The sequence below is a fragment of the Nesoenas mayeri genome (assembly GCF_963082525.1).
Source record: "Nesoenas mayeri genome assembly, chromosome: 3".
In the NCBI taxonomy this organism is placed as follows: Eukaryota; Metazoa; Chordata; class Aves; order Columbiformes; family Columbidae; genus Nesoenas; species Nesoenas mayeri.
In genome coordinates, this window is record NC_137544.1 from 56,238,684 (window position 1) to 56,257,541 (window position 18,858).

General features: G+C 39.0%; 1 protein-coding gene across 1 annotated transcript in view; it reads right to left on the bottom strand.

Annotated features, from left to right (window-relative positions):
• Window positions 1–1,962: 1,962 nt before the first annotated feature.
• The window catches only part of THEMIS (thymocyte selection associated), a gene marked incomplete at its 5' end in the record, with an annotated part of 79,319 nt that continues 62,423 nt past the window's right edge, over window positions 1,963–18,858 (bottom strand). Inside the window, 3 exons of the mRNA XM_080342560.1 lie at window positions 1,963–2,078; window positions 5,967–6,120; window positions 14,945–15,098. Of these exons, the coding sequence (XP_080198686.1) occupies window positions 2,051–2,078; window positions 5,967–6,120; window positions 14,945–15,098 (336 nt within the window). The 3' untranslated portion in view covers window positions 1,963–2,050. The remainder of the gene's footprint in view (window positions 2,079–5,966; window positions 6,121–14,944; window positions 15,099–18,858) is intronic.

Here is an 18,858-nt window from a genome sequence, read left to right on the forward strand (position 1 = left end):
AGCTGCTGCTAAGCCTCGAAACTCTTGGCACATCAACTGTGTATTTACACATTGGTTCTCAATAATTTGAGAGTCAAAGCACTGCCAGAGGGATGTGCACTTGCCCTAGATTTAACTCTTCTAGATACACAGCACTTGCTATGAAAGTGCTGCCCACTTATTCTTGCATGCCATAAACGATGGATATCAGACTCACTCTGCCAGAATATGAGGATTAGATCCAGTGCCACCCAAAGATGTTAAACTCTACCTGTGCAGCTCATGTGATTGCACACAGCGATCCCAGACAGGAATACAACAGCTCTAATATCAGCACCAATTACATGCTCGCTGAGAAACCCACTGAGATGCCCATCTCTGTAAGCAGGGGCTCTCTTTGCCACTGCTCGGCACACACAGGGCAGGGACAGGGCACAAAGGGAGGTCCCTCCTGGGCCAAGGAGCTCTTGTATGCTTTCAGATGCCACATAGCTATTTGGGTCTTATTTTTCACTCTCAGAACTACAAAGTAAAAGGAAATTCTTCAAAGCAAACACTTGTGTTGTTTTAAAAAGGAGCAGAGATTTTGCTGCTCCTTCCATTCCCTCTCTCCAGTGGGGCAGTGCTAGCTATTCACACATGAAGCCTGGAGGCACCTGGGGCTGCCTCATCTCCCGGATGCTTGTGTGGGAATACAAGGTACCACAAGGTGCAAGTGAAGCTCTTTAGCACTGCTTTTTCAGACCTCTTAAAGAGGGTAGCATGTGCCTGTTTCTCAGTTGGGAGGGCTGGCACAAACACTGCTCTTTCATCTCCAAATTCTGTCCTTCCTTCCTGGCTGTGTTTCCAGCAAATTACTGAACACAATAGCAAAATATGCAATTCTTGTGTGAATCCAGATAATTTAAGCTGTGGAAGGAGCTATGGAGATGACAATGGTATCTAATTTGGGCACCCACAGTTGTTCTGAGTAGCACTTCCCTCTGGGAGGAGTGGCGGTGTTTTCCAGGGTGAATTACTTGCTGTACAACAGTACTACTTGTGTGATAAAGCATTGCTCATTGTCTGACAGATGGTCAGAATCTGGCTGTTTCTAATTTTGAGCCTTAACCTGAAGCATATGAAACTGGCTTAAGAAATGGATGTTCACCTCAGACGATGCTTCATTACTCTTTCTACCCTTCCCTTTTCCCAAAACCAAAGGAAACAGCCATGCAGCTGTTTCGGTAAAGGATGTTCCTTTTGTATATGCCCTATAGTGGTTCATAAAATCAACTGGATTTTCAGGTACAATAAGAATGAAGGATTGGACTTGGTATAATTATCTGAATTCATTAATAAATACGTACAGAAGAACTTTATGTCTTCAAAGGGTCATGATACATTAGCTGGTTTGACTTCTTATTTAGGACAAGTAAGCAGTTTAGCCTCTCAGGGGATTATCATAGTTAAATTACAGCCTCATATGCTCTTCATGAGACAAGAAGGACACTTTCATGAGCTGCTTTTTCTTACAGTTGCGGACAATCTTCATGTGTGAAGGACACCGTTTCCTGTTTGTTTTCAGTTAATTTCACAATTATTTTGCTTCAGATGTCTCTGAAAACAAATGAAAAAAAATGACAGGGTAAAATAGGAAACCTTAACTTTTAGATTTAAAAATTACACAGAGAGTGTAGGTGAACGAGTTCTTGAGTCAAATTAATGTCTGCGAGTTAGGGCTCATCTGTGCCATAAAATGGTTTGTCAGTGAAATTACACCAGTAATTCCAAGACTACAGCAAAAATAAAGCTAATATATGACTCTGACACAGCTATGCCAGCAACTTTGCCTAAATGTGTGGAACTCATACCAGTAAATTTTTCTTTTACTAGTATTGCTTATATAGTTTATGGAAATGTTTGACCTATACAGGGCAAAAGTGCTCATTTAGTCAGTGTAAGATGTGGCTCCAGCAAAAGTTTTCCCAGTGTTTCTCCATTGTGATTACATCCATGATGCCTGTGTTATGTTGCTGGTCTGGCAAACATGGGAAAAGAGATATCTCCTCTTGCAGAGTCTTCCAACAGGTCATACCTGGGGGACCACAGGTGCAGGCCTGGAGGGAAGTTAATTAATAATTTAATTAACACTTAATGCTAATATGCCAGGGTGCTAAAATTTCACCAGTGCATTCTATTCCCAGGTCTGCCATGCTACAAAAATGCATGTTTGAATCTGTCCTCTGTGGCAATGGCAAAACCCATGCATGGAGGAAGAACATCTAAATAATCATGTTATTCTCTTAGTCCCCACTGCCCTTAGGGTCTCTGAAACTACAGCTGCTTTGGGACAGGCTGCTGGAAGTCTTGACTGTGTCAAAGCTAAGAACTGAATTGCAGCTCTCAGAGCAGTAGACTATTTGCTTCCTCTGGACTCTTCCTTCCTTCTGTAATCAGCTTTGATTGCATCCTGGAAAAAAGCTTCAGTTTGCATGTTAGGGAAAATACCAGGCAACAGAAAAATTAACTAACAATGAAACTTAGCAAAGCAGGTGATGCCCCCACATCTGCATTGGAAACTACTTAAAAGGAGAGGGACTTCCAAAAGTGCTGGGAACATATTACTCTAGTAATGGATTTGAGTTCCTCACTTCAGTATCCCTGAGCCTGCAAAGTTTAACTCAGCCTTTCACCAGAGGTAAAGGAAGCTGCAGAAGAAACAGCTAATTTAAAGTGTCATTGGTACGAAAACTCCAGGTAAATGTTGTGGAAAAACATTACCAAAGGATTAATGAAACGGCTGTGGGGTCAGAAAGGTTGTTTTTCATTGTAAATGAACTGTCTGTAGTCTTCTGTTATGTAGGAACCTACATCTCAACATGAGGTAAAAAAAAAATAAAAATTCCACCTCAGTCTGTTTCATACAATTACTTTTTTTTTTAAAGTCAACACAAATAAAAAATAGAAGTACTTTGTTCAAACAAAACTGTGTCAACTTTTGAATTCATGACAAGAGGAAAACACAGCTGTGTCATTTTTCCATTCCCTGTTGCATTTCTCTCTCTTTTTTACTTTTCTTTTTTTTTGGCTCCTACTTAATAAGCTCCCAGGCTTAGTCAGCTGAGGCCATTCCTTTTCCAGCACTTGTGCGAAGTTCAAGTCCAGAAAGCAATGTCCTGAAACAGCTTGACACCAGTAGATGTTTTCAGCTCTCCAGGTGGCTGGACCATGTTGTTTCTGCCCTTATCCACCCATGAGGTTACAAGCAGTTGTCAGCACTGGAGACAGAAGCTGCCTTCTCTGGTTTTGTTGTTGGGTTTTTGTTGTTGTTGCTGCTGCTGCCTGCCTTCGTCTCATTTTTGTTTGCAGGGACATGGGATGGGACATTATAACAGCACCAGAGCTGCTCCAGTTCATTGCAATGAACTTTCTCTGTCCTCCTTTTTCTCAGACCCGAGAAAAAATGGTATTGACAACTTCTAAAAGACTGTCAGACTGAGGGCTTTCTTTTTAAAAAACAAAAACAAAACAACCCTCTCCAAAACCTGCTCATGGCAGTAAAGGGAAAGAAGCTTGTGTTGTTAGAATGAAAGCCACACATTTGAAATGGTTTCAGGGTTTCTTTCTGCTTTCTCTCGAATCTTTAATGAAAGGTTAAGATATGTTAATGGTGGTTGTTGCTATAGCAAGCTCAGGCATCTGTAGTCAAGTCCCTTGTTTAATTGCTTATTGTTCTGGAGTGATGAGGTCATGTTAACACCATTGACCCTTTGGCCACGTTTATTATATCAAAATTAACATAGCAATGACCTGAGGCAAATCTCTGTTCTTTCTTTCTCTCTCCTGCTTAGAGTGAGGACTGGTTCTTTCTAGTATCACCCTGGCATGCTTTGGCCCTGACTGTGTAAAGATTTTCTGGGGGCATTGGTGAAACACTGCAAATAATAAATACTGATTTTCTCAAAATATACCTGACTGTTGAGGTTTGATTCTGTATTTCATTAAAACTTTTTTTTCCCCTAATGACTCTATTTTGAAGTAATTTGGATCAATAGATTTAATTTTGATAGATCCTCTATATCAAATAATTAAAACCTGATATTAATAAGTATCATAACGGTTATTTGCAGAAGGGACAATGGGTGGGAAATGGTTGACTGATGATGAGTTCTTGAAGTAGAACTAACATGATCGAATGCTAGGCATTTGGCACCAATACAAGAGACAACACATTTTGTGCATTATTTGCTTGTAAGTAAGCCCAGAATGGCTAATTTTGTTATTTTAATAGCCCCTTCAACTAGATGTGTAACATACCTACTCAAAAGCTTCATCAGTCCTTTTACCTGACTAGAGGCTTTATAGGGCTTTTCCCCACTTTAAAGGTTAATTTTATATGTCCACATCAAATCTTTATTTGTCAAAATGCTCAAAAGTGCAAGCACTGAAGCCTGATAGAAATTTTAAGTGTTAGATAAAAGCCATAATGGAGTATTTCTGATAGCTGGGGGGAGATCAGCAGGCAGAAGGAGCTATGTGCTCCTTGGCCGGCTAATGATTTCAGAAGGTGGATACTTCTGTCATCTACAGAGGATGATAATTTATGGGATTGCTTCATAATCCAAGACACACAGTGATATCCTTGGAAGCGGCAAAGATCCTTTCTTTTATATTTTACTAGTGCCCTCAAAGAAGGCAAACAACAAAGTGAATCCTTGCCTCTATTGACAGGGAGTTTAAATGGTAGGTGGATAAAAATGTAAAGAAGCTGGTGCCATAACAGCAAGTAGTATAATTAGAGAGTGATCCTCTGAGCTGACATTGCTTCTTGAAACTGTGCTTTTCCCTTAATGCCTTTAGTCAAAAGAGGGTTTCATTCTCTCTTTCTTGACTTCTTTAAGAGATAGAACAAGTCTCCATCCTCAGCAGTATGTGGACTGTGCAAGTAATGCATTATGTGAGATACCCTATTTTGTTTCATTTTTCAGTCTTTCCTGTAACTTTGGAGTTTCTGTGACTGTGAGCAGGGCAAGAGATAGCCACATGGATACTGCACACTGCCCTGAATGTCATGTTTGTAAGGAGTTTGAGTACTTCAGAAAAAAATAAGAACTTATTTCACGTTCAGTATGCTGCTTAACTCAAATAGAATAGAAACATTGCATACCATTTTCAAAAAAATACATATTACATTTTGAAATAAAATATCAATTCATAATAAAACCATTTTTTAAAATCTCTGAAACACAATATTTCAAGTTTTGATGGGATATCAGGGGTTTCTCTTAACAAGAGAATCAACTCAGCCAAATCAAGTGAAGTCCATAGAAGGCTCACCCATGAGTGAAAAGAAACTAGGACTACATAGTTTCATTCAGACCTAGAAAAAAAAACCCTCTAAACTGTGTTTAGCTGGAAATGATGCTTGAAGCTTTTAGAAGCAAAGGCCAACTTCACTAACACTTTAAGTCTCTGCAGACTGCCAGAGCAAAACCTCAAAGATTTAGTGAAAACACAGATAATTCCTGAAAGCTTTTTAAGAGACAAACCTTAATAAGGCACAACAAGGCATCCACATCTAAAAAGAAGGAAAGGACTGCATTTAGAGTACAATGATTTGTTACAGCAAACTGGCACAAATCAGAAAAATTAGACAAACTTTCCAAGACAAAGCCTTTCTCTGGGTTTCTGTGTGTTTTTGTTAGGATAACTGTCGTTCTAATTCAGGCTTTGCTTTCACCTGCAAACCTGGTCTTGCATGTGCACTTCTGTCACCAGAACAATCATAGGTGCCACTTTGACAAAGGTGACATCACCAAGAATGACAGGGGGTCTCAGGCATCAGCTCAGAGGTGCCCTTCCCATGTTACTCACAGAACATTTGGAGCAACAGTTTCTCCAGGGAAAAACTCCCTCATTTTAAGGAGTAAAGGTCACCGGACAGTCTGAAAAATCACTCTGCCCACACTTGTTTGCATTTGTAAATGATCACAGGTCACACTCACCTTCTTCCTTCGGAGGATGCATGCTTATTTCTGACTGTGGTGGCTTGAAATATTTGTCTTAAGTTTTCAATTGTGTTTTCATCCGCGTAGTCGTAGTTGTGTTCTTCCTCTTCCTTTTCTGCCTCACAGTTTCCAAGTGCCTTATTTGTTAGATCTGAGTAATTGGCAAAATTAACTGTAAGGAAATTGAAGACTCTGCCCTTGTCCCCAAAAATGTGCAATTCATACAGACAACCACAAAAGCAAAATACAAAGAAGCAAAGTTCTCCTAATTTTTCTCCTAATTTTTTCTGAGGTCTTAAATGACTTGCTCAAGGTCCTGAACAATATGTGTCAGATCAAGAATGAAACCCCACTGAGTAGTTTTTGAGTGAATCTTCACTCTTAAGAATTCCTCTTTCAGTCTTTGCATAATACTTGTAACTCCAAGTCTGTGGTCAAAATAGATAATCTGTTGTCCATTCCCTATTAGTTGTCCACAGATAACTCTAAGGTTTAACAAAATGGTTCACATGATTGCTGACAGTGTAAAAGTAGGCAGTTAAAATTGTGTGACCATATCAGGAGCAGAGCAGCCCACCTGGTCTGTGCAGCACCTACAATTTCTTTTGTAGATTTGCTCCCATGATCTTGTGTTTCATTGCCTGAAAAGATGAGTTTCTGCAGCTAGGAAACTGCATTGTTATTTTGGGATTTCCTAGAGCCATAACCCCCAGCTACTTCTTATTCAGAAGTCAATATAGCAGAGATGTAGTTGTGAAAGTGGTTTGAAGTTAAACTGAAAAGTTTTGAAGTACATTTCTTCATGTCACCCTAGACCAACCTTGGCAATGCTGAGGACAAACCTTCCAAAAAGCAGTAGCCTTTTCCCACTAGAGCAGAGACCCTCATGGGAGGCTTCTTTGCAGCTCTAGAGTCAGGATGGGCTCTACTCCAAATTTAGGCAGAGAACAACTTCACCTTGCAGCTTCACACCACAAGCTACAGACCCCAGGGTCTCCTCTCCTGTCTGTGTGGTCCTACTGCTCTCTTGAGGCTAGAGGTAGCTCCACAAGACACATGGGACTACTGGTCACATAGAACAGGACCTACAAGAGTCAGTCACTGAGTGCTTCATATCTCCAGAGCCACCACACCACCTGACCCAGGTTGTGGTGGGGAACACCTAGGCAGCTGTAGGACAGAAACTCCCCCACCATTTGCAGCTCACCCACAAGGTTAATCAGGAAGTATCAAAGTAAATGGAGCTGAGAGGATACTGTGTTTCTGAAGTAAACAGTTTCACCTGAAATAGCAAAACAGTGTGAAATATTGCTTTTGGTACAGCTGTTACTGTTTGGTTAATTTGCTACTATATAACCTGAAACAACCTGCAAATATGCACAAGGCCTCACAGCTTATCTGACCTCCCAACAAGGCCACACTTGTCAAATAGGTCCTTCTTTATGGGACTGAGCTGCTCAAAAAAGTATCCTCCCTCTTGTGGCTACCATGTGCCCCTTCACAGAGAAAATAGCTGTATATTTTCTTGGTGGTCTCCAAACCTCACTTGTGTTCCTTGTGAGACTTTCCATGTCTGAGGTGTCTCTCCCTGAAAAATTTGTAGGACTCATTTCTTTCTGAAGTTGTGCTCCCCTCCTTTATAGACTTTTCAGGCCAGAAATAACCATTAAGTTACTCAAGCAGCTGCCTGGCCACACCAGCAGAGAGTTTATCATAGATCAATTTACCTACAAGTCCTCTTGGCACTTTTTAGGAATGAGTAAATTAGTGAAGTATTTCCAGATCTAGGCATCAAAAGGGGAAAAAATAAAATACAAACAAATAACAGAAATCAAAACCTCAGACCTATGATGAGAAATTTAATGAAGATCTCACTCACACATGTGGCCACTATCTTGTTAATATGCATTTCCAGGTTTGTAGTTCATTTGCAAGTTGGCTGTGTTTGATATCAGGAAAAGTAAACTAATGAATAAAATAGGCACTGAAAGAATAACCTAATCCTTGTGATTCAGCAAGGGAAATATTGTTTGTGCACTTAGACTTGCTAATGTGGATCTAAAGTACAGATTGCTAACGGATGGCATAGCTAGACTTTCTTCTTTTCCAAACACACACAAACAAAATGAAATGCTTCTAAGTGAGACAGCTCAAGGAGAAAGGAAATTAATATCATCAGGCCAGACTAAATCACAGCTGTCCCCAGTCCCAAACCTGTGTAGTATGTCTTCTGAAATGTATATATTTACACTTTAATAAAGCATTAAGCAATGAATGGGACAAGCTGAACAATCCCAAAGGGATTCTGAATGGTGAAATCGATGCAATTTGCTTCCCTGATTGAAAAAATGTCTATTAGCCTGAACACTGAATTACCAAATCAGATATGCCATCTCAGCCTGCTAAGAAAATGAGACTCATGTCATCATGCTGTCTATCCATCCATATGTCAATCTCTTCAAAACTTCATAAGGGTTGTTTTTTTTTTTTGCCAATTTCAGTCATATTTGAAGAGGGGGCAGAAGTCTCAATGTGGTTACAAAAGGGAGAGTTGAATTAGTTCCTCTATTGAAAGAAAAGCATGCAGAACACAGCTGTTATACACTCCATTTGGCAGCAGGCAGGAGGATAAATCAGCATGTACATATTGGTTGGCTACTCAACACACACATAGCTCCAGACCTGCTTTTTTTCCTTTGATAGGAGTGCCGTAAGGGGAAGCGAAGCAGTAGGGCACCACAGACCTGGAAACTTATTTAACCAAATTTCATTAATTCTGCTCTTCCTGGAACAATTTGTGTAATTACGTTTGTCTATTACGTAGTGCTCTGCAGACTAAAAAATTCCGTTTATCTCACTTGCATCCTCAAGTGGGTAGGACTTTTTTTCCCTTGGAATGTATTTGTTGATTTTTCACAAATTTCAAGGGCACAAACAGTTGTCATAACTCTTCATTCCACCCTCCTTCAAAAGGCAGGCAAAAGGATTAACCCATCCCATCAGGACCATTGCCTGAATACAACTAGTGCTAGAAACCCCAACTCATGTAAATAAAAGACTACACACCTACATGCCTCTGGCCATGACCATAACAGTTCTATAGCTGTGGTAAATATCTCAGTTCAGGATTTATGTTGCATAAATTAACATTCAGCCACATTAATAACAGTGTTTATATCCATGCCTAACTTGAAAACAGTATTTGTGAGTTATTATGTGCAATAATATTGTGAACTAAACATGGTAGAACCACATCCTTATTTCTGAACAGCACTTAAGTGAAAATGTACAGAACTGAAGGCATATGCATAAGCCAATGTAGTTTTATGAACAGTAGTATTTTGTATGCTGTGAGCCTGGTTCCAATGCTTTTCAGTGCTAATGAGAGCTAATACCTTAGGGAGTTCTACTGAAAACTGTTGAGTGACAGCAGAATCAGAGCCCATAAAACTGATGGACTCTTCCTTGAGATGGTACCTATCAACCATTCCTTTGCATGATGATGTACCATATCTTTAAAAACTATTAAGTGCCACAATCAAAATATTTCATATGCTCTGTAGGTTTTCAGATAGTGTTTGTTTAATGCTTATTTCTGCCCAGAATCTACTAAGCCATTATGTGGAAAATCATAGAATGGTTTGGGTTGGAACAGACATTAGAGATCATCTAGTTCCAATCCCCCTGCCATGGGCAGGTACACCTTCCACTAGACCAGGTTGTTCAAAACCCCATCCAGCCTGGCCTTGAACACTTCCAGGGATGGGGCATCCACAACTTCTCTGAGCAGCCTGTTCCAGTGCCTCATCACCCTCTTTGTAAAGAACTTCCTCCTAATATCTAACCTAAATCTATCCTCTTTCAGTTTAAAACCATTACCCCTCATCCTATCACTACACTCCCTGATAAAGAGTCCCTCCACATCTTTAGGTCCTCTTTAGGTACTGGAAGGCTGCTATAAGGTCTCCCTGGACCCTTCTCTCTCTAGTGTTAGGGAATAGACTGCCTTAGCTTGTTAAACTAATTGGTATACTGCTTCTTATAGCACTCAGTTAGAAACTACTTATATACAATTTGATTAGGATAAGTAAATTTGCTTAGCATAACTTCTGCAGGCTGTGAACCTTTGAACTTTCTGCTTCGTTATGTAAAAAAGGCCTCAGAGTCCTCAAGCTAGAAGATAAGGGGAGCTGCATCCCTGGAGATAAGTAAAGGAACAGAATAGTGTCTAACAGAAGAATGTTTTGGCTATTGCCAAGAACATACTTTCTCCAGCTGTAGGTGTAAAATATCAACTGAAGCTCAGAACTTTGATTGACAGCCTGTCTGACAAAAATTAAGAGACCCAATGAAGAACAGGGAGGCCCAGACTTGAATTTTGCAGTTGGCCCAGAGTGACACACGGAGGATGAGGGCGTGGATTGTGGTGGTGTAATTGTCCAAGTTTTTGTCTGCTGAGGGTGCCTCTTCAGGAGGCAAATATCTCAAGCTGCTCTACACTGTACCTTGAGAAAAAGTTATTTATTTTAGCAGAATTTCTGGAACCCACACCTGAGCCTCTGCTGCGGGAAATCTAGGGAGAAGCAACTTCCCTAACACTAAACCCCTACTCTCTCAGCCTGTCCTCACATGGGAGGTGCTCCAGCTCCCATTCATCTTCATGCATTTAAGTTTAACATAATATTTAATTTCTTCAAAAATCTTACATTTCTTGAAAGAGACTTCTGCTGACATCTTTCAGTGTCCTTTTATGAATTTTGTCAATTTTCTTCTTTGTCTCTTCTAGTCAATCCTGCAGGTTTTACTGAATTCTAACACTCAGTGATCTCCACTTAAATTTGAGAAAAAACTTCTTCTCGATAAGGGTGACAGAGCACTGGAACAGGCTGCCCAGGGGGATTGTGAAGTCTCCTTCTCTGGAGACATTCAACACCCGCCTGGACATGTTCCTGTGTGACCTCACCTAGGCATCCCTGCTCCAGTAGGGGGATTGGACTAGATGATCTTTTGAGGTCCCTTCCAATCCCTAACATACTGTGATACTGTGATACTATGATACATGTGTACAGTAAAGGATTCCCAAATCATAATGTTTATGCCTGTGTACCTAATTCTGAATTCTAGTGGGAAAACCCTATGATTTCACCAAAGAAAGAACTTTTTCAAAATAATTCCAAATTCTGTGCTTTTCTTTTTTGGGGATATTATGTTTAATTTATTTTAATATTTTGCTTAAAGCACAGTAACCAAATGTATTGCCCTAAGTGATGGGACAGCAAGGTACAGCACAAGGGCAGAAATTTCCTAAACCATATTCATTGTCAAATTTAGTAGATGTTGTATGTGCACCCTAAACTGCAATTAGAGGCCCCCTCCTTTTTTTCTTTCTCCAGCCTACTGGCCTCCTAAATCAAGTGCCTGAAGTCAGAATATATAAATATCTTCCCTAAAATGTCTTGACATCAATAAAAAAAATAAACATAAACACTTTTTTATTGCAGACTGCAACAATTCCAGAAACCTAAGCAATGAGCGAGAAGATTAGGTAATGTTTTAGAAATGCCACTTAGAATAAATTTCAAGGTTAAAGAAAACTGATACAGCAGATTTCTGACGAGGGTTATTATTCTGCAGATATGGCTACTATTTCTAATGCATTCAAACTCAATCAAATATAAGAAAATAATATCTTTAGTGGACAATTCAGGTTTAATTGCAGCAGAGGAAAATGGTTCAATTTCATAGAAACAAAGATAATAAATCCTATCTTTATTAACAAGAACTCTACAAGGAACAATAATAGAGACCTTAAAACTAAAAGAAAAACCATGTTTCTTTTCTTTTCGAAACTATCTGGCCTTAGTCAGAAATGGTAATTGTCTCTGTAACTGTTTCTGTTTTGAGAGCACAGATTCAACATCCTTATTAAGAATTTGAAACAGGTTGGTGCTTTGGAGGGTGACTTAACATTCACCAGTAGAAGTTTAAAGATTAGTCAGTGAATGGTGCATTTCCTCCCACTCAAAACCCACAGGAGTGTGTCTGTGTTATTAGTCTTGACATATTTTCTAATCCATTATCTTGTGAATTAGTAGAGCAGAGTACACTCGCTGGAACAGGCAAGCCTGCTGCACGCAACAGCAGACTCATGGGGATCCCTTGGCTGGCCAGGAAGAACTGCTATATCATCTAATCCAATATCCTGTATAATTCTGCAGTTATCTTTGAATTAAGCCAAATAATCTTGGACTATACTAGCACACGTCTTTCAGAAAAACCTTCAGCTTTGGTTTGGGTGTGTCAGCCTACAATCCATCCCTGCTCTTTGGTCTAGGTTAAATCTGCCTAGCTCAAATTCATACTATACTCAAATGTAGATAAAGTTTATATAGGTAAATACTCCAAAGAAATGAAAGAAGTAGCAATTTCTTAGTCTTGCAAAATATACCACCACTTGATTTTCTATTTATGTACTAAACAGAGGTACTAAGAGTTTATTTGAAAACCCTCAGTAACAGAGACTGTTCTCTATCTGATCTTCTGTGAGTAGTCTAAACTAATACAGCATACAGGATGAAGTAAAAATTAATTAATTGCGGCTTTCATGAGGAATAAGGCAGGAAGCATACAACTGATGAGCTTTGAAATCAGAAACATGGCTAAGAACTGGACCAGCTGGGAAGAGTTAGTGCTATGGATCTTTGCAGGACAAGAGGCAAGCAAGCCTTCAGCAACCCTAACACATGAAGTTCAGTAAAGGAAAATGCAACCTCCATGCACCAGTACAGGCTGGGACTGACTGGCTGGAAAGCAGCTTTGCAGAGGAAAATGTGAGATCCTGGTAAACAAGCTGACCATGAGACAGCAATGTGTTCTTGTGGCACAGAAATGCAACAGCCTCCTGGGCTACATTAGGCAAGGCAGTAACCAACAGAGATCTTTAGCTCTCTTGTCAGCACTGATGAGAGCGCATCTATAGTGATGGGTTGAGATCTGGGCTCCCCAATAGAAAAGGAACATGGACATTCTAGAGTGGGTCAAGCAAAGGGCCATGAAGATGATTAAGGGACTGCAGCAGATAAAACAGGAGGGGAGGCTGAGCATAACTGAGGGGGACTGTTCAACCTGGTGAAGAGAAGGCTCAGGGAGCATCTCATCTCTGGTTATAAATACCTGATGGGAAGATATGATGAAGAATGAGACAGACTCAGTGATACCCAGTGACAAAAGAAACACAAGCAATAATAAATACTCTCACAATAGGAAAATTATTCCAATACAAAGAATGGAAAGACTTGGCCACATTCCAGTCCTGTTATTGAGCTGAAGCCTTAGTAATGGTAGCTCCCAACATATTTTCTCAGCCAAGGGATCTCAGTTCAGAATCTACTGCATAGTTCCTGTAAGAGGCACAGGAAGGGACTGTATGACTCTTCACTGAACAAACTGATGTGCTGTGTTCAGAAAAATCTTTGAAAAATCTTGACTGTAAAACCGTTATGTGACTTTAGCCTGTGGGGGAGTCTGAACTCATCAAGTAACATCTACATGAGCACTGAGTCCTGTGCTTGTGAATAAGACAGTCCTCAGCACAAACTTTAAGCCTGGCTTACTTCAGTGAGGATGCTTTGGGCATGTTTTCTTCAGGTGCGTCCCCCTCCAGCTTCCCGTAGCTGCCTTGCCCCACAAGAGACAAATATGTACGAATGATCCAGCTCACCCCTGTAGCATGGACAGCTGTTTTCAAAGTCAAACCCCAGTAATTTGCAGGTAGTTCCCTTGGCACAGAAGAGTACAACATTAACACATCTTTGTATTCAATTTTTTCTGAGGTTTAAACAGACAACACTGTCTTTTGTAGCTGCCAATATGGGAGCTTCAACATTTATCCCTATAAAATCTAATCAAATCATTAAGCAGTGACAAAATGGAGCCTGCAGGGAGATTTTTCAAAGCCACAAAATAACAAATTTGGGATTATCTTCCAAAACAAACAGATACCAAAACGCCTTTCAAAAACCAGTCCTCAAATAATTGACTTCCACAGCCATAAGGACTAGTGAATATTCAACAGGTCACAGCAATTCTTCACTATAAAATTGGTTTATGTTACATTTGGAAGTTTCAATGCACGTAGTTTCCAATAGGCAATTCTTTTCAGGAGTCTCACACACTAAATGACAAGACAAGAAAGAGAAACTCCATGGCTAGTTCTCGTATTCATAACAATAATCAGTTAACAAATGCAGTTAGGATGAGTATTTGTGCTTTTGCCTTCCAAATGTTGCAGTGTTGTAATTAATGTGATATGTTCATATTTCAGATATAACCTGTGACTGACAGATTAATGAAATAAATTTAATTTTTTAAATTAACTGCAAAGCCTTTTGGATTTGCCCTTTTATAATTTAGTATCTCAACTTCAGTATGATTCCTTTCTGAAAAAAAGAAAAACTTGAAAGGTAAGTAGAAAAACTAACCACCTATCAAAAATGCTTGCAAAATCCAAGCAAATGATGACATTTAAAAAATTGTCAGTCAAGTAATTTGATTAATATCTTTTTTCTTCAAAATACAAAAATGTGAGTTGAAGACCTCTTCATATATTTAATGCAAATTGCTTGCTTGTCTTTAATACCTGTTGGAAGCAATGTTTTTTGTAACACATGATGTGTAAGCATCATTCTAAAGCAAAAGGAAAGCACATCTTTTCCACATGTCTGTTCCTAAAAACTACTGAATATTCATGCTGCAGTGTCAAACAGAGTTTAATACCATGCTGCTGTTGAGAGCTTCGATGAATTTGCCTTATGGCATTTATGGAGGAAGAACAGAAATATTCACTTTCCATCTCTTTTGACTAAGCCACAGATTTCAAGTGAAATCACGGAAGATAATCCTGTATGTAAATTATTTTTCAGGGTTAGGGTTAAGCTTTGTTATATTAATAACTCAAACCATAAAGCTTAACTGACCTTTAATCACATTGGTTTCCACTAATGTAGCTTTCCCAGTCATGTCCTTCTTATTCTCACGATGCACCAAATCATTCTGACAACTAACTTGTAATTCCGAAACACTGGCAGCTTGATTTGAGCACAATTTCTTGGTGACGTCTACATTGAAATTCTGAAATTACATAGAAGAGCACATTGACTTTACATGTAAATTGTTACTCCAAACTGGATGCATTCAGAGATGTGACACATAAGAGCAACATTCTTTGGGTTACTTCTGTGAATTTTAACCACAAATCTTCTATTTGTCAAAGTAAGTCATCAACCACGTTTACCATCATGCTTGTCTTTGAGACATGTACATCACAAAATAACATGATCAGAAGTCACTCTAGGTGAAGAAATTACCTTCAAAACATTTCTCCAGTCTTTTTTTTAGGGGGGGAGGTGGAGGAGGGAGAGGGCATATGGAGTCATGCAAACACAAGGAGATTAATATATATCCCTTTTGGTTGATACATATTTCTTTCTGATTAACTTTTTTATTGTATCAATCATTCATTTAATGATTTCTGTTACATATTATATCACAAACTCATATAAAGTCTGACATTTCAATTACATTTGTCCAGTAGCATTCATAGCATAGTTAGATGATAGGAACAGGCAATTATGGAGTAATTAATTACAGTGTTATTACATTGCAGAAAGTAAGTTATATGGCTGCAATACTTGTACCCCTTGAAATTCAGGCTTGATATACACATTTTCATAATTCTGGGTGTTTTCTATGTGTATGTTTTACTCTTGTGGGGTTTTGTTTGTTTGTTTGTTTGCTTGCTTGCTTTTAATTCTGAGGTATTTATGTCATAAATACTTTCAGTCAAATAGGTATTTTTCATCTGGGTCAAAAAATATGTGTTCAGTGAAGCTATACAATAGCTGCTGTGTAGGTACAGTCCAATTGCAATCATTATACCAGAGAACATATATTTTAAAGAATAATCAGCATAGATTTTCCATTCAAAACCAAACATCGGTTTTCCTCAGCAATAAAAAAGTCCATCTTATTCAGAGAGAGAAGGTCATGTTTGTAAAACTGACAGTAGCTACACAGTAATAGTGTTGGATATTTTCAGAATCAACCCACACTTTGCAAAAGGACAACATAAGCCTACGTTTTATGACAATCTGCCCCTTTTGAAAAAAAAAAAAAAAAAATCAGCTAAAAAGTCACTGGTAGTTGAAACAGAAAATTTGAGAGAAGATATTAAGAAGAACAGATGAAGATGAAGTCTGTAAAACATATGGACAACTTTCCTCAGTGGGTGGGTCCCACTCTGACATAAGTGGAAGACCCTCATTTTTCCATTAGAAGAATCTATGGCAGTTTTCCCCATTTTCTAAAATAAACATTGCAAGCTCGATCTGCAGGGACTGACTGAGTTGCAGTGTTCAGTGCAACTTTGTGTGGTATGGGATATACAATGCTGGCTAGTGCTCTTCTTGGTTGCAAAGGAGCCTCTGAGGTCAAGCAAAGCTTTAAGCAGTGATGTGATACACAAAAACCTCAGGAATTTGAACAAAAAGAAACACAGCTGAGAAATATTTTGCAAAGAAGACAGGAATGTCAGAAGAGGTTATCAACAGCAGAGAATTAAAATAACCCAATGGAAAAGACAGTGTTCAAACTAGGATGATGCTCAGCTGGTGTATTGTGGAACAGCTTCACTGAGGTTACAGGACCTTTGTCTTTCACCAACAGAGCATGGCCTTTCTCTGATTTCCAGTTCTTTTCTCGATCATCTGCACCTAAACATGTCGATATGCACCACCTGTTTGTTGCCAGTCAGGGTCGGCAAAATGAACACGCATTTTGCAGGTAGTTATTGAGAAATGCCTTCTTCTGCTTGCTTAGATAACAATTTTTCAAAGCTGTCACTGAACTTGTCCTATCCCTGGTATCAGTCATACCTCTTTATCACAAATGAAGGGTCTTGGGAAGGGTAGGGAAACATTCATAGTCAGATTCTTCCTGTATTCTTTTGGCATACTTAGCACATAGAAAGCTTTCACTTAAAAGTCAGATTTCAGATAACTAGGGAACCTTAATTTAAATAGTAGACATTAAAATATATATTATTCTTTAAAATAATCAATTCCCTTATTTTCTAGTCAGCTCATTATTATTTTTTTTTAAATAATGAATTCTCTTATTTTCTAGTCATCTCCTAATTTAACATATTAATCCTAGCAATCAATATCATGAATGAGTATGCTCAGATTTACCTATTTTGCATTGCCTTAACTAACTAAAAACATGCCTTGACATCAAAACAGAAAGATCCTCTCATTTAGAAGAGCGTGACTGAAGTTTGTGTTAATCTTATCAGTCACCAGCAAAACCACACACTGTGATACAATGGTTACCTAAGGCACCCTGCAAACAAATTCAAATATGCAGAACTCAAGTATTTAAAAATAAATAGGATTACACAAACTGGATTGTCACTTCACTATATGCTGAAACCTGATATCGCTTTAACATTCTTAATAGCACTATAGATCACAATTACACTAGAGACCAACAGAGATAAGACACTTTTTTAAACTATACAAGAGTGAAGTCTTACAGTTGTCTTTCAAATTAACAGCACAGGGTTTCCATCTATGTGGAGTCATTGTTCTGCTAATTGAAAGAAGTCAGGATATCAGGCATGGTTTTCAGTACTATTACTGCCAGAAGAAACACTAATTCAGTTACAAACTCATTATCTGAATCACAGTCATTTGTTATGCCTACTCATGAGGAAACCCTGAATCACAGCATTTGGAAAATCCAACCAACAGCAACAGGTACTGGAACTAAAAATTTTACCCCAATGGCTAAGCATTGCCCTTTACATCTCTAGGTTCATTCATTGTCCAGAAATAACTCAGAAGACAAAACACAAAGCTGTAAAGGTAAGGTGGCGTGAGACTGCACAGTCCCTCTGAGGAAACAGGAGGTGTTACATCAAAGAAGATACAAAAAAGTGTGAGAGCTAAGGTGAGAACTGAAGGGCTGAAGATGCATCAGTTTAGTAAGAACTGAAGTTTCAGCATTCTGCAGAAGTTGTGAGTGCGTGCAGAGTTTATCTAAGATGTAAGGAACTGAAAACATTCAAATAGCAAATGGAGTTTCAGAGTGAACGGTTTGAATTAATTTCCATCGATTACCTGAAGAATGTAAAGCACTGCACTGCTGTGCATGTGTGTGCCTGAGCCACTTCCAGCCAGCAGGACTACCCTCCCACTGCCCGCACCAGGAACAGTGAAGTCTGAAGCGGTTCCTATTCTTACGAATGACACCACACAAATAGTAAGGCTCTGCCTACCTACAGGCCCAGTCACACAAAACATGTTCCAAAAATGCCCATTTTCCATGCAATTTAAGGTTATGCTAGCACCCCCTTCTCACAGCTCCGAGGTGCATTCTCCTCTGACTTAAAAAATTCAGGCTATTGACAGTTGTCGCCCTCTGAGTATGTCTTTCATTGCTGTGTCTAATTGCTTTTTGAACTCATTTACATTTGTGATACCAACATCATGTGGCAATGAGTTCCAGAGTTTACTCCTGTATTGTGTAAAATTTCCTTCGGTTTGGTTTTCCTATTTTTAATTTATTTTTTTACTGTCCTACCACACAATTCCATGCTGCTGCTGTGATCCGTCTCTATTCATTTTCTCTCTGCATTCAGGTTTTTACTTTTTCCTGAGTCACCTCTTCTTCAGGCTGAAGAGGTTGTAGTCCATTTAATCTTTCCTCTTACAGGAGTCAAACTGTAATCCATGATGCACCAGCTCCTGAAGTTCCTACTGCTTTGCAAGATACTATCAAAAACTACTGAAGTTAGTCCATCTGCCACACATACTTCAGGCAGCAGTATTTG